The sequence below is a fragment of the Montipora capricornis genome, chromosome 14 (assembly GCF_036669925.1).
Source record: "Montipora capricornis isolate CH-2021 chromosome 14, ASM3666992v2, whole genome shotgun sequence".
Taxonomy (NCBI): domain Eukaryota; kingdom Metazoa; phylum Cnidaria; class Anthozoa; order Scleractinia; family Acroporidae; genus Montipora; species Montipora capricornis.
This window is the reverse complement of record NC_090896.1, coordinates 27,890,112-27,917,611: the sequence shown is the minus strand read 5'-3', so window position 1 is coordinate 27,917,611 and position 27,500 is coordinate 27,890,112. Positions and strand designations below refer to the sequence as shown.

The following is a 27,500-nucleotide window of genomic DNA, read 5'->3' as shown; positions in this document are numbered from 1 at the left end:
CATATGCCCAATTTTTGTTATAAATCCACAGTCATTTAAAATTAATGATATGAAAAGTATGAGTCAACCATTTATATCTTTTTGTTTGTTCTCGCTTCCCCCTCTTCCTTGTTAAAGGTTAAAGACAGCATTTTGCTGAATAAAAACAGTGAATTTGTCAAGCAACTGTCAATAATGCTGAATACTGGAGCAACAGCTCAGCAGATTGGGAACTTTGTGATGAAAGACATGGTTTTGAGAGATGCAGTGAAGGCATGCAGTTCTCCTTAAGGATATCAATGGCCAGTGCCAGAAGCTTTGCAAGAAGAGTGATGATGGCTCGTCAGTTTTGCGAGTGCCACGCTCTAAGCACAAGGTGTCCATATATATTAACTCATTGACATTGTTGTTAAAAGTTTAATTGCAGCCAGTCATATTACAAGTTGACGAAATCTTTTGCTTTCATACAAAAATTATTGGTACCTGGCTTTTATCTGCAAAACATATGATCACAATTAATTATTGTGTGTAATCACTTAAATAAATTATAATGAAATAAATGTTACTTCAAGGTTGTTTACAAAATTACACTCATTCTTATTTTCTTTACATTGATAGAGCTTAGAACATTTCACATGGGAAAGTATTATCACTGAGATGAAACAACATGCTCCAAATGTATTGGATGTCCTTACAACTATTGCTGTACCTGAAATAAAAGAACATACTGCATCACAGAAAATTCCACCCTTGTGCACTGCTTATGGAATTCTTGTGAACACCAGATGGAAAGAACTAAGCCTCATTCAAAAAGTCAATGGCGTCCTGCTTGGTTTTGGAAATGCTACTGAGAGGGTAAACTTGTTGTTTGAACACTTTGGAATGATTGATTTTCATATTGAGGTGTTGGCTTAGAATGATCTCCCACATGATAAACATCTGTTGCATATATAGTGTTCATCGCTGCCCATGATGCACTTGGACTAAACTGGCCCAGTCCTCACTGCACTTGTGTCACAGAAATATTACTTACACTGTACTTTCTGACAAATTTTGATTCACTCAAACAATGGAAATTACATTTTGGTTAATCTGGTAACTGCATGATCTCCCAGTAAAACTGATCAAGGCTTTTATTAAAATTAAACTGAATTATTCATTGATCTTATGTTTTCATATGCTTGACTTCGTACATATTTTGATAAGAAAACATGATTACATTTTTAATGTGAAGAGTTCGAACAGAATAATAATATTATTTTATTGGATTCTTTTAATGTAGACAATGAAAAGACTAAATGTAAGTGGAATATCCATCACAAGAGATGGCTACCGGTCAATAATGGATGACATGGGGGCACAGCTCGTTTGCTGTATTCGAAAGAATGTTGGAGCTGGCGTTGAACCCCGCATAGTATTCGACAATCTGGATTTTAAAATCTTGGCTAATATAATCCTGCAAAACCACACAAATTCAGACATGCATTGCATTGCGCATTTCCTAACCTTTGACAGGGTCAGCTCTTATTAAACACGAGTGAATTGGAAAAGCTCCGCAGGGATTTTATTGTGCTGGTGGCCCGTACCTTGGAGGAATTTTTCAGTTTTATGGCAACACTGGGAGGGGCTGTCATTCCCAAACATATTTCTCACAGGTAAGTACGGTATCATTAATTTGTTAAATCAAATTAAATTTGAAAGGGGAAATACAGTATTAAGGAATCAGACCCTTTAAAACAATACAAAAAAACCCGTTTAATTATACCTTTCTTAGTCAGAAACACTACTATAAATAAATATTTTAATTTTTGATTTTAAAACCTGACTCACTTTTAAAAATCCTGTATTGTTCCTGTTTTAATTTGCTATTGCACTTGCCATATAATTTCAAAGTAAAAGACAAATAATCTACCAATTGCAATGAAAAAAAGGTAAAGCACACTGCATGAGCAATAAGCCAGAATCTTAGATCCATGTGCATACATGTATCCTGAAAGAGGATGCACCTGAGCTGTAACAGCGACGTTCCTTGCTTTTATATTAATGATTTGACAGTCAATTGACAAAGACACTTTTCCCAGGAAATGAATTACACTCACAAATATTACACTTAGTCTAATTTATTACTGTAATAGGGGATCTAGCCAGGTCATGCAGCAAACTATATTGCCCAATGTCACAGTGCACAAGCTGCACTTGGCTGTCTTGTTAAAAAATGAGATCCTTGAAAAAGGGCCAGTTTCTAAGATTCAATCAAAATTTATTTAATTTTTTTGTTACTTACTGTATCATTTTTTCAGGTACTCTGCTTCAATGAAAAAAAAGTCTGTTATCATTGGCCTGCCCGTTGTACCCTTTAACCAATCAAAACATTCTGATGTTTGTCAGTACCTGGAATATATACAAAGCCTGCTTATTGACATTTACAAACCAGAGGTAGAGAATATAAGTTAACATTTTTTTAAACTAACCCAACTCAATACAATACTCAATACAATACTCAATACTCAATACTCAAGACGAACACCAGACTTGGTTGCGATAGGCCATCAGAGAGGTTTGAGAATATTGTTGAGACACCAGCTCTTTGGCACACAAAGCAGTCCTTCCTAGGGGTAAGTTAAGGGTTAATTTTAAACTTATTAAGACATGAGAATAATATCAGTAAATAAGCCTTCCCTTGTTCTATGAACTTAATGTACAACTTTGCTTAGGAAAACGAAATTCAAGTTAAAAATATTTCATCCTTAGTTGGATTCTCATTTTCCTTTTATAGTGTTTTATTTATAAGGCGACACAACGCAAATGAACATTGCCCGAGAGAAGTCATTTTACTCTGAATTTCATTTTACAATTTAATTATATTAACGAAGACAAATTAGGTGTGCATTGCATAGTACCTCGTAAATAATCATTTCTAACTTTCAGAGAATTATTGCAGTTATTGCAGTGTATATATTTCCTTATCTACCAACAACAGAGTGGTTTTCTGTCACCAAGTTGCATTGTATGTTCTTTATTCCAAATTAACATAAATTATCCTTTACACTAAAATGGACTTGCACAGACTATTATTATTATAATAATTGACCTTACTTTGTTCTGTCAAATTGCAGTTCATATGGGAGCAACTGTATCAGCCAACAGCTGCAAGTGGTAGAGAGGCAGGAACCCTTTATAACTTCAGACAAACATTCAAGCTGGTCAATGTGCCATCCAAGGTGACAAGCAACTACTCTGCTTGCGAGTCTCTTATGCTGTCTGTTACAAAAGCCTATTTGTGTGAAGCCTTTATGACATGGGCTGAAATGCCAAATCTAGATGCCCTCCCATCATGGTTCAGAGAAGTGCAAACAGAGCTGGATCATTCATTAAAATGGCAAATCCTTGAATGTCACCTTGGAAAGTTTGTGGACGAGTTTGTCTTGACGGAGTTTGATGTGGAGAAGGCATGGCGCAAACAAGCTGAGCAAAGAGAGGAGCAAAAAAAAATCCAAGAGCAGCACATGAGAGTACAGCAGACCATAGAGCAGCAAAGTACTGTAGCTGGTGACAGTGTAACATCCCATGATGCTACCATTACCCGGGATGCGAAGACTCCTGGTATGTTGAATAATGATACATGTATGTTACTTACTGCCTGTGAGGTCTGTATTGACAAAATGTGTACCCAAGGTCCACAGTACTGCCAGAGGCTGCAGGCTAAGGGACATACTTGAAACAGAGGGCACAATCATATTTTTCCATAACAGTTAACCAAGGCTAAGAATAACATTTTTATTTTCTAAGGCCAAGAGAAACTACTGGGAAAAACTGGGACAAACAGTTATATTCAATGCACTTTCAACAAAGTACAGAAATAAGGATAATGACTTTTGTAGTTGTTTGCTTTATATTTTTTTGAAGCTTTGCTTTCAATAGCCCAAAAACGATAAGACAAATTGAAACGGTGCTTATTAAGTTAGCAACATGAACTCATCACTTGTTTCCCTGGTCACTATAACTGACTGGTCAAGAGATCAGATCAGATTACTAGACAGATGTACACATGATTATAATCAGTGGCATTGTTTTTTCAGGAACAATTGTAATAATGTTACAAAGATCCCTTGAATATACTGTTCTTGGTGTTGGTCAAGTTGTCAATGTTGATGTCGAGGGTAGCCAAGTGCCTGACAATAATATACCAGTCCATGTGGCCTCTGTTGAACCATGTGCTTCAGGCATTTTGGTACCAGGGCAGGTTGTATTTTGGCCCTTTGACATGTTGGCAGTATACAGACCGCCAAACCCACCTTCACATTACTCAGACAGATTGCCACCAGCACAAGAAGAGCAGAATTGCACAAGTACCATTTCCAATATTCCTAATGGCAGCCCAGAGGACTGCCAATTAAATTATGGGCTTCAAGTTATTCAACTTGGTATGATGTTAATGCAACTTAACGACACTGTACGTGAAGGAGATGGTGACCGCAGCCTAATAAATTGGAAAATGCTTATGTTGTATTTTAGGTGCAGGCCTCGAGGAATGAAATATGCATATGAGGCCATGAGGTTTATAACCTATGTCAAAGCAATATACCCTGAGAAAACTGCTCACAGAATACTCCATGGCCAATTTGTAAACCCAAGGGGTGGGGAAGGCAACAATTATGCCAACGATCTGAAAATGGAACATTGAATACAGGACAATAAACTCTCAATGAGGGGTATGCGAGCAAACAAAACCCTTGAAGCTGTGCAGAGATGTTCCGGATCATCTTATGGGCAGAAGCAATTCTCCATCCAGTTTGATGAACAGAGTAACATACCTCCAGAATCTACATCTCACACTCATGCTTGCACAACAGATAATGTGAATGCCATGCTGGAAATTTTGCAGCAGATTAAGCCCTTTCAGTTCAATGCTGGGAGACTGCTCAATTCCTTCCCACATATTTCTAAGAGTCCATTAGACAAACTAGATGTGGCACTTCTCCATACCTGGCTTACAAGCAACAGGCGTAAGCTGTTTGTTGGGTAGTTGAGTTTGCTGTTGAAGAATCAGAAGAACACCCCTCAGAAAATGACGATGACGATGATGACAGTGTTGAAGAGGATAATTTTTAGATGTACTGGTAGTTACTGCATTCATGACGTTGTTTCAGTGTTCTCAGGATAAATATCATAAGTTGTCACTATTTACAATGACCAGGCCCTAGCTAGGAAAATTACAAAAATTGTGCAAATTAGGTAATTGGTCCCACAGTTAAAGATGACCTCCAAGTCAGGGTTCTCCTTATCAGGCGGTAACCGGTAAAATTTACTGCTTGTAAGAGCACTTATTACCGCCTGCAAACGCTCAGAAGTCGCTTATCCTTTGCAGAACGTCCAACAGTAACCAATTGCTTTACCGGTTTGAATAGGTGCCATACCTGTTGCGCTGAAAACTAGGGAGAACCCTGCCAAGTGGAACTCTTCCCTTTTCAAAGTATGGGATGAAGGCAAGTGGGATATATACCATAATAATTGTTGAATAATTAACAACTACACTGTATTCACTGAAGTGGAGGTGGCTACACTACCCACTGGCACTGAGGCGAATAGTTGTTTTAGTATATACTATAACAGTGAGATAATATAGCCCAAAAAGATGATTTTAACTCATTAATTTTATTCCTGCAACAATTACAATTATATTTGCGGGTGCAAAGCAGGCTCAAGTTGCTCAGAGGTGAATGGCAAAGGATATTCGGAGTTTGAGTAGCCAATCAGAGCATGGCTTCCATGCTATCCACTGTTATAGTATATACTAAAAATTATTATTTGTGTTGAGAAGGATGTTACCTGAAAACACTGTTACTGTTCATGAAGAGATGAAAACTACATTGTGTTTATATGAATTCTAATAATTATTATTTGAGATCTCATAGAAAGAGAAAGGTTATATGAATTCTAATAATTATTATTTGAGATCTCATAGAAAGAGAAAGGTAAAGTGTTCCTTGTTGCATTCTGAGCTGTTAGAAATTGAAAACTATACAGTGTACAGTAATTTTACATAACATGACTTTGTCCCATGATTTTCTATTTTTCGAATTACTGGTAAGGTCATTTGTCCAAGAAAACATGTTGGAAAAGTTACTGTACAAAACAATGTTGCAACTGCTATTATTGTGTTAAACTGTATTTAAAAAGTACCCTTTAAGTTTCAAAGTTGCTCCTATGTGACCCAACTAGTTTAGTTCTCAAGTTACTTTGGATGACCATTACCATTGTCTTGTTTAGGTGTTCAATCGCGTGTATTAATTTTGGTCTATACACTGCATCATGTAATGAACCCTTTCATTTCCAAGAATGATCATTTCACCTCATTCAAAGGCTTAAAAAGCAAACATGAAGAAATTATCTATTGTGTTTGAGGCATCACTCAACACCAGTTAAGTTAAAACAGGGTTTGTGCTGGATTTTGTTTATAAAATTCCAGGAGTATTCAATGAGTTTTCAAGGAGTCTTTGTAAGAAGATTTCTTTGCCATACATACATCATGTTTCAGTGTTTTCTCTGCTGAAAAAGCCTACCTATGTCTCTTTAACTTAGCATGATGCGATCTTAACAATTTTCACCCAAGCAGAAATTCAAGCAGTTTTCAAGCAGTTTTCCACAAAATCCTCAAGGGGTTTCAATAACCCTTCAAGTCCAAAATTAAATTCCAGGGCTTTTCAAGGAGTAGCACGAACCCTGTTAAAAGGTACAACTTGACTTGAGCTTGTGACTTAAGTTGTATTCACATGAACGCACAGGACAACTGAAAATGTATTTTAGGCTACATGCTACTATTCTTACAGATAAGTACAAGACTTAATACTTTGTTCCCATGTTTCTAAGAATGGAGATGTCTGATCTTGTTGTGACTTTGGTCACACTACAATAAATCATTGAGCACTTTAGTACAGCAAAGGTTAACTCACTGAAATTCTAGAACACTAATGAAACCCCAAGGTGAATTTCTAGTGTCATTTTTCTTTGCAATTGATTCAAATTTTTGCAAACTAGTTTGTGTATGTTTTAAACACAATAAGTACAGTGAAAGTACTCCCACTGTTGTACACATAAATCGTTAATTTTTAAGGAGGCTCAAAAGGTTTTCAACACTTGTGAGACTCTCTGTTTAGATTGAATAACACTGCAACACTATATCATGTAACAGCAATGCTATGGTACCGTATGAAACACAGATTATTTCCAAACAAGATGTGATCATTATTGTGATGTAATAAGTTACCTTGGCAATGGGAAAGCCCAGCAAAAGCACCCTATATTTTGGATTTAGTTGCTCATATCTAATAAACGAACTCAGTGACGCCCACTATTTATTGATGAAAAGTGATTAGAACGCCACAATGAAACTTTCGGCAAAGTTTTAAAAAATTCTGTCCAGAGGATTCAGAGCTTTGCAGAGAGTTTCATCAGGTCCTTCTGATTACTTTTCAGAAATAAAAAAATGGAAATAGGGGTCATCGAGTTTGTTTGTGAGATATAAGCAACTAAAGACAAAAGAAAGGGTGTTTTTACAAGCCTTGCTATGGCACGCCATTTGTAGCAAAATTCAATCAAGTGAAATGTTTATGCAATCCAATCATTTTTGCGTGATTCCATTTAATCCAATCTTCCAAATACATTTAAACAATCTGAAAAAGCATTTAATTCAATCCTACGATTCTCAGTTCAATTTAATCATGACTGAATATTCATTCAATGCAATCATGAAAATATGTATTCAATTCAATCATGGCAACTATTCATTCAATCCACTCACCATAATGTGTATTGAATTCATTCGCTAAAATATCAATTCAATCCAATCATGTTTCTTTTTTCAATTCAATCTGCGCAACATTTGTTCAATCCTTTCATGAACATATTCGTTCAATCCTCACGAGAAAGCATTCAATCATCGAGCCATTTCCTTCAATCTTCCTGGGGCGAGCGCGGCCAACCAGATAAGTCACGTGAGGTTGTCAGAACCCGCCATTTTTTCCGCCATTCAACTCTACAGCTGCTACAGGTTGGTGCAAGGTGTTTTTTACGTATCATTTGGCGATAAATCATGTCTCTGTCGTGCTTCCGTTAGAAAAAAATAGTGTTAAGCGCTTCTGTCAATTCAAGGAGTAGTTTTAGAAGTAATATCGTATTTTATTTTATATTTGCGTACGTCTAGCGTGTCAAATATGGATCACTCTCAAGTGCAACGTGCCGCCCGTATGCTCGAGGAGGCATCGCGAATCCTCCGAAATGATAGTTCACAGGCTGCCCTGCCACCAGAGACAGAGTCGAATGCTAACAACGTTAATGCGTCTGATGTTTTTCGGTCTGCGAGAAGTATGCTTAACGCAAGCTCAAGCAATGGAGTTTTCAGAAGATTAAATAGTTCAGAAAGATTAAGGTCACTGCCATACCCTAACCGGCAGGTGCGAGTCAGGTCCGCACCCGGGAAGCAACAGCAAACAAAGGACAAGGGAGAAAAAAAAGTTCTGGAGTTTGCCGTTTTGAAATGTGCGGAGGATGAGAAAGAGAACATGAAGTGGGACTCAATAGGAGCAAATGGCATGTTATCATTAAATGAAAACGACAACGAAGAGACAATAAGACGATCTATCAAAGAGTCCCTTACAAACAAGTTTCCGCTGATTGGATCCAACGATTTTGAGTTTGTCAAAGTAAGACAAAAGAAAATTTCTATTCTGGAACTGGGCCCAGGAACTGAATACAGTTTTGCAGTTGTGAAAAAAATGGCAGGGCAAGGTCTACTGTACATAAGAATCAAACCAGGATTTGAATTCCTGTATGGAGAGGATGATGACAGTGATATGGAAATTTCTTATTTGGAAAAAGCAGGGGAGAACAACAATGACACGAGAAGTATTAGTCCTGTTCAGTCTGCTGTAAATAGCATTACAACTGGAGAAGGGAATGACGGACAGCCCAACCAAGAACAACCAGGAGAACTAAACACTCCAGCAGTCAGTGCAACTCTCCATGCAAGTGATCTCCCTGAAAAGGAACCTGATGATTTACTTGTTGAAATAGACCAGCACTCATTATCTGATCCTGTTGAAATTCTTAGGTTTCTACAGCAACAACTAATTAAGGGCAGATCCATGGATGTTGCTGACAATAGCAGTCCACCTGAAGGTGAAACCAATTATATTACAGTTGATCGCTCCAACATATTGAAAACAACATTCACTGAATTTGAGTCCATTGATGACTTTTGCAAGGCATTTGAGGTAGACTTCATGGGTGAAGAAGCAACAGATCTAGGAGGACCCAGAAAAGAATGGATTCGTCTTATGAACCATGCCATGAAAGAGAAATATTTTTCTAATGGCTTACGGGAGTTCCTTTCAGATGAATATTATTTCATTGGTGTGATGATGGGCATTGCTCTTCTTCAAAACGGTCAACTACCATGCTTTCTTCCATTGGATGTAATTGACAGATTAATTAGTACACAAGAACAAGACAAGTGCATAATCAATTTACAGCGGGGACTTGATGTGTTTGGACTTACTAGAGTCTTCCGATACAAGCCAATAATGCTTCATCTATTGAGACCCAGCAATGCTAGTTTGACCTCTGCAATGCTGTTAAAACTGTTGAAGCCTGCATTTTCTCCAGATGGGTCCACAGCCTGCTCAAAAGAAAAGGAAGTCTATGCCTGTTTTGTTAAGTATGTGCGTCAAGTAGCCAGTGGCAGAAGGCATCCATTGAGCTTAAGTTCCATCCTAATTTTTGTAACAGGGGCAGCAGAAGAGCCTGTTCTTGGTTTCACCATTCAACCGTCTATCACATTTGCCCATGGAGAAACATTCCAGAAGGTACAGTGAATTGAATGTACACAAATTGGCATATTTTCAGCTTATTATTATTATTATTATTATTATTATTATTATTATTATTATATTATTATTATTATTATTATTATTATTATTATTATTATTATTATTATTATTTTTATTCTTAATCCATTCACACCTCAAACGCCCTAGGACAAGTAAAATCATCTGGTGTTAGACAAAATAAAATCTATTACATGTAAGGTCACTCCCAGCAGTCAATGGGTCAATGGGGACTGAATTTAACTTACAGTTTTGGTAGATTTTAAAATTGGCACAGTGGTATTGTCATTATGTGTTCAGGTTGGACAGAAACACAAAGTAGTAAATGGGACAGTTTTGGTTGAAAAACATGAAAACTCTGCAAATTAAACAGGCACAACAAAAGCTGTCTTATGACCTTTAAAGTCAAGGCTGTTTCTTGAAAATCCATGCATTCGTTTTGTACATTGTACTTATGTAATTTTGTTTTCTTCACAAGCTCATAGCATTATTTATTTGCAGTCCACAGAAACTGAAGAATCAGTGTGTTACCTACCAAGTGCGCATACTTGCACAAACACATTGGTGCTACCAAGAGGGCCATTGCTCCGAAAGCTGCCAGATGAAAAAGAAATGTTCGAAATTTTTGATCTTGCATTTTCCAATAACCATTTTGGAAAAATGTAAGTTTCAACACATGGAAGAAAAGAGAAAACAACATAAAGGGAACAGTTTCTTGATTTGTAGCGTGATCACCTGTCACATTTGTGTATCATATGCATAAGTTTAAAGGGAACCTCCACTAAAACCGCAGAACATAATGTTTACAGTTGAAATTGTTCAAACGTTTTCCAATGAATTCGTTTGTATAGAGAGAGGAATTCCAAAAACACTTGTTTTGGCTTTAAAATTTCCCGGATGCCCCCATCTTGAATAATGGTGACGTGTTGTGGTTGTTCTGACACAAAAAGCGTAACAAAAGGGAAACCCATTACAATTCTTCAAGATGGTGGCACCCGGGAAAAATTTCTAAGCCAAAAGAAGTGTTTTGAAGTTCATTTTTTTTGGATACAAATGCTTTCTTTCTTCAAAATTACCTTATGTTATGCAAGAATGAACATATTACATGGCAGCCATGTTGTTTCTGAGTCACAAGAAGTGGATTTTCTCTGCTTTACCTTTCTAAAACAGCTTCAAACTGGAGGAGTTAGAAGACCAGTTTGTAAACTGTCTGGCATGGTAGCTAGTGTTTGCATGCTTCTGCCCAAGTTAAAAGATTTTTCCTTAAGTGGAATGTGTGGAAGAATGTAGATGTTTTACCTTAACGTTTACAGGCAGCGTAGAAGACCTTAGGAACTATTTTCAGTACTGATACTAAAGTTTTTATGCATTTAACGAGGAATCCGTTGCATTTGATTTTCATCACCAGTGTTTAGATTTGAAAGAGTTACACGAAAACTACACTAATACTATGTACTGTAGTTTATTGGAGAACCATTATTACACATGTAGCTTAATGACTTGTCATTGCATTTCATACTTTTTAATGAATTGTTCCTTTTTATTGGCTTCAAAAACTGTTGACATTATACATGTATTCTTTGCAATTCAGTGCAAAACCATTTGCAACATTCTGGTGTGCTTTAATCTTACAGACAGCAGGTGTCAAGAAGGGACTGCAAGCAGGCAGTTAACCATGTTACCAATATCAGCAAACCTTGTTGAGCATTATTCAGAAAATAATCCAATTCCGTATCAAGGGGATCTTGTTGTATCATTCTCTGTGCTGGAAATGATATCATTGAAGAATGATGCCCCACGCAAATTAGGTTGGAACTGTTCATGTGAGCTTTAATATTATTCAAAAAACCAAAAAAAAGTTCGACTGCCTGTCCACTTTGATGGCATGACACAGTTAATTTTATTATGATATGATCATTCATAAGGCTTTAACGGATGAGAGGCTTAATGTACCCATCAAGTTACCATATTGAAGACCCAGAAGCTCACATGAACATTTCCACGTTATTTTGCTTGGTTACCATTGTTAATTGTTAATTAGAAAAGTCAGCTTTTGCATGGGAAATGCGTTATGCAGGCTATCAGTAAGCTTGCTGCCATATCGTCTTTGCGTCCATCTACACAATTTCACTGTGCATTGAGTTCTTCAGTTTTAAGAAGAACCAGCTCTAGTGCCTCCATGTACAAATCTATTCCCATTTGACATGATTGGCTTAGTGGGTCAATATTTTCGAGTACAAATGACTTGACCACATCACTGTTATCTAGGAGCACAGGCTCAATAACAACATTATTGTCACTGTCTATGGTTGATGGCCCTTGGGCATCATAACCATACATCGCAAGGTCACTGACATAATCATCTAGCTGATCATGTGATAAGGGATTATCAGGGTGCATCATTCCATTTGTCCACATTTGATTTGGTGTCCACTTACTTTCAGTGCGAACATTGTGATTATTGAATGCCTCAGTGAAGTCAGCCAAGGCTTTGTTGATCCTTGGAATAAAGATTAAGTGTAAGGTAAAAAGATGGATGCTGTTTGTGACATCAAGAACACCCGAATACTCCATCGCATAAAAAATGTAATAATACAGATGGCACACGCATCTAAAAACATCTCTCCACAGCCTCTCTATTCGTTGATTGTGAGTAGAGGGGCCTGCAATAAAGCTCCCCCTACCATGCCCTCTTGCTTGCACCATTGCATCACATACCAGTACATTTTCGACACCTTTGTCAACACGAATTCTAGAGGGCCAGAGGTTTCCATCCCTCTGTATTGCAGCCAGAAAGAGTTCAAGAACCGTTTCAGCTAAGTTGTTTGAGTTACATCTTAGAAAAATAACTCGTCTGGAGAATCCATCAATGCATCCATGTATGACAATTTTCCATCTTATCATTGAATGGTGGCCATCCAAGTGCCACAGTGAATTTGGCCAGGGAACATGGTATGTTCGACGAGAAACCACTACCCCCCACCTTAATGCAGTGTTTTGAGGGTCCACTCTCGCAATGCTCTCCCTTACTCGCCTTCTCTGAATCCTTAATCCGAGAGACCTCAGGTGACCACCAACATAGTTTTGCCCAATGGCAGTGCCGTGATTTGCTATGTATGTGCTTATTATTTCATCTAGCTCTTCATCTTCATCTTACATCGCCAAGACCGTATTGGTCCACTCTTCTTGCCACAGTCCATCTCGAAACACCCAGTAACTCGGCGATTTTCGTCCAGCTGAATCCCAATGTCCTCAGTTCCTCCAGCATTTCTGCGGGAATTTCAAAACACGGTCGCCCGGGTTTCGCATTCCACTTCTTTGTTATTGTAACAGATGACGTAGCAAGAGTTGTTGGAGTTACTGCGCTGGTAGCAATGTGATTCCGTAACAATGTCAGCACATTTGTGAAAGAGCCTGCAAGTGAATCCAAGGCCATCGTGTCTGATGCTTGAATGTCACTTGTCTCTTGCAATGTCCGAATCAAAGAAACAGTTTGATCTGCTACTTCAGCATGCACTTCTGCGGCTACTTGGGTTTGCTCACTAACATTGTGTAAAATATTTTCTGCTTTTTGAAGCACGGACTCCAAAAACTTGGGAAGATCAAATTCTAAATTAAACGCATCGATGTCCGCCATTTCCAAGTTATGTTGTTTTCTATCCTTAGTCCTTTCCTTTACCTTGTCTAATAAGGTTTGGTTGGCCGCGCTCGCCCCAGGAAGATTGAATGAAATGGCTCGATGATTGAATGCTTTCTCGTGAGGATTGAACGAATATGTTCATGAAAGGATTGAACAAATATTGCGCAGATTGAATTGAAAAAAGAAACATGATTGGATTGAATTGATATTTTAGCGAATGAATTCAATACACATTATGGTGAGTGGATTGAATGAATAGTTGCCATGATTGAATTGAATACATATTTTCATGATTGCATTGAATGAATATTCAGTCATGATTAAATTGAACTGAGAATCGTAGGATTGAATTAAATGCTTTTTCAGATTGTTTAAATGTATTTGGAAGATTGGATTAAATGGAATCACGCAAAAGTGATTGGATTGCATAAACATTTCACTTGATTGAATTTTGCTACAAATGGCGTGCCATACCTTGCCCATTGCCACGGTGACATATTACGTCATAATAATGACTGCATCTTGTTTAGCAATAGTTCGTGTTTCATTTGGTACCACAATAAATTGCCAATACATCATACAACGTTGTGGTGCTGAACCTTCTAATAAGATTGTCACTTGCAAGCATTGACACTGGTTCGAGCCTCCTTGACCTCCATTCTTAAAGCACGGGTTTTATTAAATCTACTTAATAATTACATGTTTCACTGAGTTTTGTATTTTTTGATAATGTTCCAAAGAACAACTGCTTGTCTTTTGCTATAGATAGGAAGAAGATGCATCGCAATTTCCTCAGCTGAAGTGAAAAAGTTCACATTTTTCACAATGTCATTAATAAGGCTAATTGTTATTCCACTGCTTAACCCAGTGCCTCCAACAGCAGATCTTCCACGCCCTGGGAGAGACAAGCGGAATGAATTCAGTTCCTCTCTTAATCTCTCGGCTGAATGTGGCGGTAATTGTTGGAACATTGCCTCTGTAGAGACGCCTGTCTGGTCCTCTTGCATGGAGTCTTGGAACATAGTTGAAACACTTGCTATTATGCAGTCGTCGCAACTGCAAATATGTTGATGGTAATCACAACAATTGTGGAGAGCATCATTTTTTGTTGGCACTTGGAAGCCAAAATAGCCTAAAATCATTTCTCTCTTGCATGTTTGGCTTTTAACATAATCTCTCATGACCTGAGATTAGTGTTTTTTCCCTCTTGAAATGTCATAACTGTTGAAGTAAATATGGCTTTTTGCTGGAAGGCCATCCCTCCCAGCTCGTCCAGCTTCTTGAAAATACTCTTCCATCGAATAGGGCACACCAATATGGAAAACTTGCCTTATGTTTGGTATGTCTAGACCTATACCAAAGGCAACTGTTGCAAAAATAACTCTTATCTTAAAGTTACCTTTAACAAGGCCATCAATAATTCGCTCTCTTTCATGTTCTGGGTACTGCCCATGGAATTGCGTGTAAAGTCTGTTTCATGCACTAAAGTAGGAGTAGCACAATGAAATAACCTCAAGTGAACCATAGACAATGGTTAATGGGAAATCCAACCTTTTGGCTCGCAGATCTGAAATCAAAGCGTCTAATATGTTGCCAAGTTCATCTGCACAGTTTCCTCGCCTTGAAGATGAGAAAAAAATATCGCTGCGGTTTGGGTTAACCAGGACCTCTGTAGGATGTATCATGCCAAGAGAATCTTCAATTTTCTTCTGTACAGCTTTGGTAGCAGTGGCAGTTAAGCCAAGCAGTGGAGTATCAGGAAATATACTAGCAAGTAAACCAAGCTTTGAGTAGGTTGGCCTAAATCCTTCCTATTTCAACAAGAAAAAGAAACATTTCAACAGGCAAGCTAAATGAAACTGAAGTGCAAGTCAGAGAACAGATTTACTGTATGTTTTTGCCTTTTAGTACATGCAGACAATTGCAATGACTTTGATCCAATTATTGAACTTGACTAATTGGTGAAGATGTTTTTTAGGAACATATTCCACTGATTGCATGATTTTTTAATTTACCTCTCCCAGTGAGTACTGTAGGAGAGTGACCTTGCACAACTGTTAATCAACCATCCAATGACAGATTTTATTGAGTGTGGGAACTGCTGAGCAATCCTTTTTCAGCCAATATACTCTGGCTTTCAGAGAAGTTCCAACACATTAATTGTTCAGCAAACATCAATGATGCCTCGTAAAAGACAGGTGTTTGGGACTTGAGGATAATTATTTAATGCTTTGTTTTGTAAGTATGGGAGTCTCAATAAACCGTTTCACTGAGGCCTTGAGCTGCTCTTGTAAACTTTAATCCAAGTGTTTGCCGATCTACGGCAACATCAAGGAGAAAGAGAATATAACAATATTACAAATTTTTTATTGTTCATTTCAAATAAGCTGCTAATTAAAAAGACAAAATCATACTTCTTATGGGAGTCTTAACTGAGATTAATAGTTCTTCCACATCTCATGACTTATATCGGACATAATTTTTGAGAGGGCAAGGACCCAAATGAAACCCCTACCACAAACAAAAGAAAGAGGAAATAAGACAATTAGTTTATTGGTATAGAGACAGATACTACAGTAGTTCTTAGTTCCAAAATTATGAAAGAAATGTACAGAAAGCTAATCACATTTCAGACGATTAAAATAAACTAAATTCTCTACTTTGTGTACTACGTAGTAGGATTAAGTTTAATTCAACTTCCACGTCGGTGACAAGTTTTTCTAATTACTTATTATTAATCTCTTATATCCACAAAAGTAGAATCGAATGCTTACCAATCGATCACAAGATGGGCTTCATCCACAACAATCGCTCGCACCTTCCGTTTGAAAGAATGATTTCTTAATAGCTGAGAAACCTTTTTATTGTCCACCACGACCTCCGGATGTGTAAAAATGAGGTCGTATGTTGTATTTAACAACATTTCAGTGGGCACATTCAACGCAACTTCATCCCTGTCGTCATCTCCGGATCCTGTCAAGCGATCTCCTTTTAAAACACAGACATTCAGTTTCCCCTCTCTCATCTTCAAAACCTGATCCTGTATTAAGGCATTCAACGGCGAAATAACGAGAACAGACGAGTTATTGGCGTTGGATCTTCCTCTGTTAATCATGAAGTTGCACACTGGTGGTAGAAGCTGGTAGATCAAACTTTTACCATAGCCAGTCGGTAATACGGCCAACACATCTTTCTTCTCGACTACTAATAGCTTTAAAACCTCGTACTGCTTTTCTTTCAACGTAATGTTGTTTAAATCTAGCATTTCCGTTCCAAAATTTAGCGCCCCGTGGAAGAGATCGATCTTGGCTTGGTCCGCCATGTTGAAAAAGGATCGAGCTTGCGCAGAACGATCGGAAGTCCGTGAATCGCGGGCTGTTAAATTGGAACCGTCATTGGAACTTGCCAGAGCTTTGCCAGAGCAACCTCGTCCCCAGGGTCTTCTCCCCTGCGATTTTCAAAATGGCGGCTCGTCTGGAGAAGACCCTGGCCAACGCTAAACTAACACCTTTGTTGATTAGCCCATTCATACGAACACGCTGATTGGTTTAAGTACATTCTAAATAAATATGGCGGACGTAGCGAGTGTTTACACGAAAAAGAAAGGTTGAATTGCAGTTCAGTTCAAGCGATGTTGAATCAGACTGCCATTAACGATTCGAAAGGTGTCACCTTTCAACACCAGACCATGTCCGGCGTCCATTGAGTTTGTTCCTGATGCCATGCCTTTATCACCATCAGCCCTTCAGGCCTTCAGCACTATTATTGCATTCAGGTGGCAACACATGGATCCCGTGTGATATTTCCCTTCGTTTTTGCTCATTTGCTGATCGTATTTTCTTTCAATTTGCATGGCTTTTTTACCAGTGAATGTTTCTTTTATGATGCTTTTGACCTTCAATTTTATATCATTGATATTTATTTCATTCCTACAGTTGTATGTGTTTTTGCATTATTACTGTAATATTATTGTCCCGTGTTATATTTCCCTTTATTTTCGCTCATTTGTCAACAGTATTGTCTTCGATGATACATGTACCTTTTGCCATATCAATTTTATATCATTGATATTTGTTTTGTTCCTCTGTGTTTCTGCATGAATACTGTAACAATTCATATTATTCCATGTTATATTTCCCTTCATTTTCCCTCATTTGTCAACAGTATTTTCTTCGATGTTTTGACAGTGCAATTTTATATCATTGATCTTCGTTTTGTTTCTTTGAGTTTCTGCATTATTATTATAATTTTTATCCTGTGTGATAATTATGCCCCTTTGTTTTCCCTCATTTGTCGGGTGTATTTTTCTTTCAATTTGCATTGCTTGTTTAATAGTTCCTTTGTTGATGCTTTTCCACTGAGCACCATTTTATATCATTGATCTTTGTTTGTTTCGAATGTGTTTCTGCATTAAAATCATTGTCATTGTTGATTTACACCATCGGCTGTAGCATTGCCAGTCATGGTGGTTTTCTCTCCTCTTATGGGAATTACGTGTGGTCATGAGTACTAGTGTGTTGTTGCCACGCCAGCCACAGGTTGTTTTCAATATGTCTGCCCCTTAACATATACCTTTTGCAGCATAGGGGTATTGCAACTTGTTGCGGTGACAATGTGTGTACTGTCTGCCATGCTTACCCCACTGCGCTTGTGTTTTTCTGTATTGTGTTGGTATTTGCCTGTCGGGTCTTGTGTTTACGGTATGGTATATTGTTCTAAATTTTATTCACAACCAGAATTTGGCTTCAGATGCTAACATTTTTGCCAGTGTCTTTCAGTTCTTATTTCCTCTTGCTTCTGATGCCATCCAAGCGTTTCTATCATACCAAGATGTTATCAACTGAATCTACCTAGAATTACGAAGGTTTTCGCCAATGCAAGGATACACAAGCTTAGTTAATATTACCAATAATATTATTCTTACCAATATGCAGGTCACAGCTATAGAATAGGTGCAGCTACCACTGCTGCATCCGTGGGCCTTCCCCCCCTGGTTACTTAAGATCTTAGGGCGCTGGACTTCTGCTTGTTATGAGAGATACATTCAATGTCCCGATTCCCTTCTGTCAGAAGTCTCTACTAGACTTTTCCAGGACACAGTTAATTAGGTTCTATACTACACACCATCTCGCAACTAGAACAGGGAGTTCTAGTTTAGTTAACAGACTTTCGAATTGTTTATTTTTTCTGCCCTTGTGATCTGTATGCGGATTCTCATTACTCACTGTCATCATATCCCTAAAGATTTGATTGTGGATTGTTCTCACAACCCCCTACTCAATGGTATCCTTCATTTTATCTTTCTTCTATACATGTCTTCCCTTTGTTCTAAAAGAGAAATAGCATATTGATCACTCTTGGCAGTACAACAATCGAAGGGTTAAATGTCAATCTTGTTTGTGGCTCATCTTGGGGAATACACTGTGTGTATTTTTGGGGATGAAGTGCTCCCATACAGGTCACCCTTTGCCCCATAGACTCACTTATTTCTTCTATTCTGGGGTACTGGGCCCCAGTGCAGCTTTATAACATTGTTACCATAGCAACTAGGTGAAAATCTTTTAGGATAAGGACCTCTTTCATTGGGGATCTTGACCCCTTGGAGAGGATTGGGGGATTATGACCCCACTCTAGAGAGGATTGACTTCTTCAGCTAACTAGGATAAGATATAAGGACCTCTCTTGCGGGGATTACGACCCCCGGAGAGGGTTGGGGGAGTATGGTCCCCTCTCTGAGAGGATTTTCCTCTCCTTCAGCCTTAGCACCATTACTTGGATAGAGTTAGTTTGTAGACTTGACCTGTGCGAGTAGTTATTTTTCTGGAGCACTTGTCCCCAACCCCTTTATCCCACAAACTTGCCTCTGTGTAATTTTTTGCTGTTCTTGGGTTGGGAGCATTAATCACAGTCTCACAACAATCACGATCTTACATCGACTCCAAAAAATAACCGTCTTGGTACAATGCTCTTTATAAAAACTCAATTTCCTAAAGGTATCTATTTCAAGCCACGAAAAAGCAATCATGTTGTCAGCTCCCGGAAACATCCTCATCATCCATATCATATAAAAAACACGCGATAAACGAGCAAAGAGAAAATAAAAGTACATTGAAAACATTGTCCTGAAATCACCGACAATCTAAAGCCGTGGTTGAATTACTGTGGGTGATCTTGTCCCATAGTTTCGTGTCTTTCAGGGCAATATTTTCAATGGAAAAGAGCTCATTACAGTAACCAAGCTCAAAAGCTTTTTTGAACAGCCTGTCAATACAACTTAAGTACTTATGAATACGTGCAGCCCCATACCTACACAGCATATGTAAATATAGGTAAAATAACACTAATGAAAAGAAGATGAAGATAAAGATGATCCAACGGTAATCCATAGAACTTACCAACACTTAAGATATACAGACGACTGCTAGCTTTCGAAAGAATGTTATCTAGATGTAAATCCCAGTTACACGGATCGGACTGAAATGTTACACCCAGCTACTTCAGACTGGGCTTCCGTTCTACAAAAGTCAGAGGAACTAAGAGGAGGATGGATGTTCTCTTTCTCGACGAGCAAAAATAAGACAGGAGATAGGGCAGATAAAGATGAGAGTGATGGTGATGTTGGAGTTAATGATGATTATTAGAGACCTATGATACGACGACAACGTCTACGAGACCGCCACAAAACAATGAGCCTAATGAACAAAAAATAAAGGCTTAGCACGACCTGAGCGTGCGTTTTGCATTTAATTTTGGTACATTTCTTTGCCTTCCTCGTCCTGACAGCGACGTGAATTGACTAAATTTGAGGTTATATAGAGGACGTGAGAACCTTACCACAATATTGTAGATGTTTTTAATGTTCTTCCCAAACAACCACACCGTTCACGCCAATTTTATTTCTACAACTTAATTAATGTCATATCGACCCCATCCATCACAGTTCCCAAAAAGAAAATTTTCTTAGTTTTACCTTATTTAGGGCTACAAAGCAAAATCGCTAGTAAACAAATTGTCGTGTATTAATAAATTCTACGGGTGCATTGAGCTCCTTGTTGGGACTGCAATGATTCTTATACCGGAAAAACCAAAAGACGATTGTATGACAGAAAAACTGAACATTTTAAAGCATTAATTAATGGTCATCAGACGTCGGCTCTTGCGGACCATGTAACATCAACTGGTCACAGTTTAAAATGGGATTATTTTGAGGTTTTAGCGAAAGGGCGACACTCACTGTAAAATAGAAGAGGCACAGTTGATCAAAGATTTAAAGCCGACCTTAAATGAATATGTCAGCAACGAAAGGCTGTGTCTTTATTAGTTTTTTTTTTTGTCACCTCTATTGTTACTTAATAGTTAATAGTTAATTAGTTAGTAATCCTATATATTTAAAACTCCAATTTTGTATTAACCGTCACTAACTGTCACTTCTGAAGATGTATACAGAAGCGTACGAAACTTCAAGTAAAAGATAATTTCAAAAAGGATGCGTTTATATCTGATGTTTGTCACCGCTGTTTGTGTGTTATCTCTGATACACACTTTCCATTCCGAACGACTTGAAGTTATCACGAAATTATTACAATAACTGGAAATGATATTTTTAGGCGACGTTCTCGTTGGCATCGCAGTCCTCCTTGCGTAAGGTCCCAACGTTGTCCCCAGGGCGCTTTTTAATGACCTTGGGTGGGGCGCCCCACCCAAAGACAGGTTAAAAAAAGCCCTGGGGACGAGGTTGCACGTTCTGCATATTTTGGAGGACGTGAACCACGACGATTTTTCGTACTTTCTTTTGGAATTGAACGCTGTCATTACAATAGCCTGATCGAGTTTTCAGACCGATAGGCGAACTGATCTGATCTGGCCATCTGAGAGATTCGATTGTAAAATGGAAATCCATTTTTTACAAGGCGTTGTCCTCAGCGTAGCCGTTGTTACTGCTTATAGGGAACTTAAGCAACGACGACGGCCACGGCAACGAGAACGTCATCTCTGAATATAAATCTGCGTTATTTTTATCAATTCGTGACTATTTCAACCTTTTTCATATGACAAGGGTGTAATAGTTCCTCAAGAATGACACTAATCGGAACGGCCTTTAATTTACGAGAGAAAATGAAAATTTATCTCGAAGTGTTGACTTTCTTCATAAAACCTGAAATTTGGCTATTTCAAGTCGTTGTTTTGCTGACGACGGCAAAAAAATGGACAAAAATGAAAAACGCACATGCAGGGCGTGCAAAGTTATTGTTTTTACTCACCAAATATGCAATTTTGTGACGTTCTCGTTGCCCTCGCCGTTACCGTTGCTTAAGTTCCTTTATGACGACGACAACAACGATGATGATGATAATCTTACCTTTTCTGCGTCTTTCTTAAGTGTGTTGCTCTCAAAAGCTTCACTAGCCTTCTGTAGATCTTCGTGAAGAGCTGGAAGAGCCTCGTTTCTCCTTTGAAGTTTTTCAACGGCCTCTGTAAGTGCCGTTACATTGATACTGTTGGTGTTGAAACAAATTTTATGCGATTGAAGAAAGCTGTTGTCGTCCTCATGTCGGATGATGATGTGGTACTTGGCTCGATCATTGCCATATTTGTTGATGATATATTTCATGGAGTCTTTCATAACGCGAAACGCCTCTGGGGCGACCTCAGAAGTTGCATTGACGAGAAAGACAATGGCGACATCTATGGTGAAAGAATACAACATCTTATAGTTGTATTAAGGCTAGAGTATTTCAGGTCCTAAACATGAACTTGTACTCATTGTGATATCATTAAGATTTCAATAACAATAATAATAATAATAATAATAATAATAATAATAATAATAATAATCTGTATTCCTCTTAAGACAGACATATCTTAAGTTACATTTACAAATGTCTTAAAATTTTAAGAATTACACTATCCAAAAATAAATGGATAAATAAATAAACTAAAGATCATATTTAAAAATAAGCTTATTAAAAAAATACATTCTTAAATCTATCAGGATTTATTTGCGGATGATACGCAATTTTGTTGCTTAGGCCCGATCCAAACGCCGCTCCGCTCATGTGCAGAACCTAACTCAATAAAGTTCGACTAAAGAGCGACTTTGGAGCGACGGCTGATTCATACGCTGTACCTGGATCGAACTAAACTGAAATCCATACAATGGTAAAGGGGCCCAGGTACAGGTAAAACTTCGGAGGGTATTGTGGTATAAGATTATAAATTATCACAATTTATGCGTTAGGGTCGGCACATGACAAGAGCGCCGTATGAATCAGCCGCCGCTCCAACGTCGCATACTGCGACAGACCCTGTCGAACTTAACGTTGTTGGCCGCTCCAAAACTAACCTGCCGAACCCGGCAAACTGATTCAAACGCCGCTCTTCTGCCGCTCTTAACTCGTCAGTTAGGCTCGGTGCATGAATGGAGCGGCGTTTGGAACGGGCCTTAATAAATTTACTCACTCACTTTCTAAATTTAGATGGTATCGTCAACTTGCAAACATCATTCAAAATTCATGCCTTTGTCTCCAAGTCTGACAGCACATGGGGTTCCCAAATTTTATACAAAGATAAAGAGGTTTTGATCTTTGCAAGCTCGCGACGACTATCTCATGGTTACAATGATCCAACACCAAATCGCGAAAAATTACTCAGAATTTTAATGTAATAGTCTAGCCTTGAGGCTCATTTCCTAACTTATTCAACTAAAAAAAAAAAGTAGTGTTGGCGAAATTTTCATTTGAACTTTGAAAGACCTGATTTGTGGCACTAAAAGTAAACTCTATGAAAGCACGTAATATATATCTCCTGAATTAATTCCACTCCGGATAGGTTTCGAGAACTTCCGATGGAGCTTTGGAGAACATTTCCGCGACTTCCCAAGCGATCTCCAGTGTCTGAAGAATGCTACCTTTACTTCATTCCAAGGGTTATTTCGAACGAGTAAGTGTTGAACTCGGAGTTTTAGCCATACGTCGGTACTGATTAGCAGAGCGTTGCAATAAATTACCTCTTGTTTTTTGCCACTTAGCTCTGCAGATGTGAATAATGTAAAACAGAACAAAGAGAACTGGAAACAGCAGCACGTCGAACACACACCAGATGTTGAGAAGACACCACTTCCAATATTGAATACTCAGCCAGGACGATCTTTTCATAGTGCGGAATACACCGAACCATTTGTTGTTCATTAAGCCATGAAGCACTGGATGTGCTAAAATCTACAATGGAAAAAAGAGAATTCGTCAATTAATGCACGTAATTAAAGTACTCTTAAAGTGCCACTACGACGAAAATGTTTGGTTTTCTTTTCGAATTTTTTCAACGTCAATTAAGCTAGTCAATATGTTCAAAATAAAACAGTGCATTTAAATTTGGAACGATAGAAGCGAGATAAGTCGGGAAATAGCCAGGCAAAAACCGCTAAAAATCTGTCCGCCATTACTCGGACGTCATTGGAGAAGCCTGCGATTATTTTGTAAGCGGTCTTCACGCAAGACTTGGCTAGTGACGTCATACGCGCATTGCTTCGCGGGCGTTTGACAAAGCGAACAAGTCGATCAAGGAGTAATGTATATAATATCAGTAAAAAGCAACTCGGCGATCTCTCGCATCTAATAGACGAAATAGGAAATTAGCCGCGCTTATTTTGAGCGTTGCGCATATGACGTCAGACCCCAGGCGATCCAGCTAGACCCAACCCTTTTCCTCGCTCACGGTCATTTTCCGTTCGAGTAATGGCGGACAGCGAAAACTGAAAAACTACGTTACAATAATCATACTTTCCGTGGGAATTTTGAGATAAAAATTGGCATGATACCTATTTAGTACGTCTATTTTCAAAATCTAAAGAAAAAAGGACATGCAAAATTTTCATCGTAGTGGCACTTTAAAGTGAAACAAATCTATTGCAGAAGTAGTTTCGTTTCAGTGGTTCTCAGTTCTTGCTGTTAGAGTTCTTGTTATTGTTGTTATTTCTGTTTGTTTCTTTGCGTTAACCGTTTAACGGTAACTGGGATTGCCATACTCACACATCCGACAAAAAGCCCGCCATATATTCAGACTCTTGGCTCCGTCAGTTTCAAGTGCGATCCACCTCTCCCCTTGAATTTCTTGTGCAAACTTCCATGAAGTTGCAAATGGACTACGGTCGGGTCAGGTTGTGCATACAGAATCTCCACGGTGAACACCACAAGGACATGCTTAGGGAAAGTTCTTTTGTGTTATGAGCGAGGGTGATTTGAACTGGGCAACTTACGCTGAAACATTCTTAAGCCGACCGAGTTTAAACGCTTTGGTTTCTTACCTTTTTTTGCTCCATTTCTATAGCATCATCGATGACTTGATCCAGTGAATCGGCAAAAGTGTGGCGGAATTCTATATCTGATTTTACGGGATTTAACAGCGAGCAAGAAAACTCGTCCACAGAGTTGGCCAATTTTGTAAACTCTTCCTCGTCTTGTTCCTTCTTGTCTGCTCTACGACGCAGCTCACTGCTTGCCTAACAAATGAACACAGTAATGTGTCAAGCCTCCTAGAGATAAACATTCATCTCGCAAACAAACGGCGTAACGTATATATAGTTTATGTGTTCGGCTCCTAAATGACGACTGCTACGCGGACGAGACCGTTTGGTGCTATCATATCAGTAATATGTTAAAATTACGAGTGTTTTTTTCGGAGGAAAGTCACATCTTACAGCTGTTCACAATTTCTCTCTCGTATTCTAGGTATTTTTGACATATCACAAAGATATTAGAAATCTTACCACTGCAAAAAATTTCTCTAGATCACAGTAAAACATCTAAAGTAGGGTCTTCCGTACGTATCTGCTGGTTGACGATAAATACTTTATTTATCAAAGTAGGTTTATCCTTGGGGATACTCGTCGTCTCGTGCAGGGGTGTAAATCGCTGATTTTGGTCTTACTTAGGGTGTACAAGACGAAACGTTACGAAGTTTAACCGTCAAGGTATCGTTTAGGGTTGTATACTGTCTGTCCGTTTTTAAATGGTATCTTTTAAAGGTCAAATCAAACTCGAGCAGTACCCAAATTTGTCTGCATTTAATATCGGTTTAATTCGAATTTTTTCCACGGGCATCCCGAAACGTTTCACCTGGGAGTCTTATTAAGAGGCTTTATATGTCATCTACCTTCATTGCCATATACAATGTGTTGTTCTTGCATTTTGTTAAAGCTCGTGGGTTAAGCCTGTCTGTTATTTCTTCCACATCCCCTGTCACAATCGTATCCATCAATCGAGACTCTAAGGAGGAAAAGACTCAGTCACCTCTGCTTTAAAAACAGTTATAAAAGAGCGCATTTTGATTCAGTGGGTGTACCTTCAGGATGAGAGTCACTCAGTGGAGAAAGTTTCACGATACTGATGCCAGGCAATAAACTGTGATATCTTGATTTCTTTCGTGAGGTCCCTATTATGCTGCCAAAATGCGAACATTTCTGCGATCATACGGCAACGCTTACCATACGCAGGCTAGAAACACGCTCCTAGTAGACAATAGATTGTCGCAATAACAAAATGAAAGATTTGTCCACACAAAGTCAGAACAATTACCGGGTTTATCATTGACCACAAACATAGTTCACTTTTTGAAAAGGGAAAATCATTGTTAGTACCTACATTTTTGGAAGCTATTGACAACTTTACATGGTCGACAACAAAGTAACATAAATCACTATATCTTTTGTTTGCATATCGTGTCCCAAGCCAATATTCAATCTTCATCATGAACATTTGCGGGAACTCCGTATCAACCTACCTTGTTCTTCTCTCTCTTCTTTCTCTTTGGCTTCTTTCTTTTTGGCTTCATCTTGATCATTATTTGACAATTCTTGTAAATTTATTTCACTTTCTGATTCTTCCATTGTCTTTTCGTCTCTCTAAAAACCACTAAAAAATGCAAATTGCTGATTGACAAATGAAACAACTGCTTCAAAGGAACCGTACCAAAACTTACTACTAAAGTTTTAATGAGCGCTACAATAGCTGTGGTTACACACACCTTGGGTTTGGAGCCTTCCGGAGGGTAAATTGCTTGGGTTTGGTTCAGCTCAGGGTTCATGTTACCCTTGGGGATGCGCGGTTACACAGTAAAAGACTCCCTCAGGGTAAAATATAAAAAGACGCTCCATGACATATGACATATGCTGATGTCCGACCTCACCCATAGATGTCCGGTCTCACCCATAGATCCCTTGCTTGTAAAAGCGCATTTGAATATGTAAATAGAAAATGCGCTATATAAATTCATTACCATTACCATGAGCGTACAATGGGTTGCCTGTGGTACGTGTTACACAAAAACAGAAGGCACTGAGTTGGGTGGTATTGAACTACAGAGTTTTGAAGCAAGCAACCGTGGGCAATCTTCCTGTCCGTGTACGTTGGATCAGTGGCTTGATCTTATCGGCGTAATTACAAGTTGAGAAACTAAATATTTTAAGCAAGAGCCGATACAACGTAGATTTGATTTTAGTGGTGTAATATATTTCGGCTGGCCAAACTAGCCTTCTTCAGGTACAATGAGAGTTTACATTGAATTGCTTCTATGTACATATATATAGTAAATGGATGTTGACGTAATACTGGAAAAATGTGATAAAACATGGTAGTTACAACGAATTTCCACCGGTGGCTCAGTTGGTTGAACACCGGGCTGTCACGCGGGAGGTCGTGAGTTCGACTCCGGCCGGACCAACACTCAGGGTCTTTAAATAACTGAGGAGAAAGTGCTGCCTTTGTAATAACATCCGCAAATGGTTAGACTTTCAGACGTCGTGCCAGCAGGGGCCCTTTGTCTCACACGTTCACACGTTTAATTATTTTGTAATGTCCGGTCCCGTTTTGAGGTATTTTAGTTTTTTAAACTTTGGTAATAAACTCATTTTAAAGATAACAAAACACGCTCTTGAGTAAAACTCACTCGCTCCTTCTTTAAATAGTCTGCAAAAAAGCTAACTGCAAATTGCTCTATCGGAC

The 27,500-nt window shown here is 38.5% G+C and overlaps 1 protein-coding gene and 2 pseudogenes across 1 annotated transcript; 1 reads left to right on the top strand and 2 right to left on the bottom strand.

Moving 5' to 3' along the window:
- LOC138033116 (uncharacterized) overlaps positions 1-27,500 on the bottom strand; it is a 95,246-nt pseudogene that overhangs the window by 39,745 nt on the left and 28,001 nt on the right.
- On the top strand, positions 8,193-10,529 carry LOC138033339 (E3 ubiquitin-protein ligase SMURF2-like). Its single transcript, XM_068881087.1, has 2 exons — positions 8,193-9,842; positions 10,365-10,529. Exons 1-2 carry the CDS (start codon positions 8,193-8,195, stop codon positions 10,527-10,529), a joined length of 1,815 nt encoding a protein of 604 aa, XP_068737188.1.
- On the bottom strand, positions 11,991-13,500 carry LOC138033338 (uncharacterized; annotated as a pseudogene).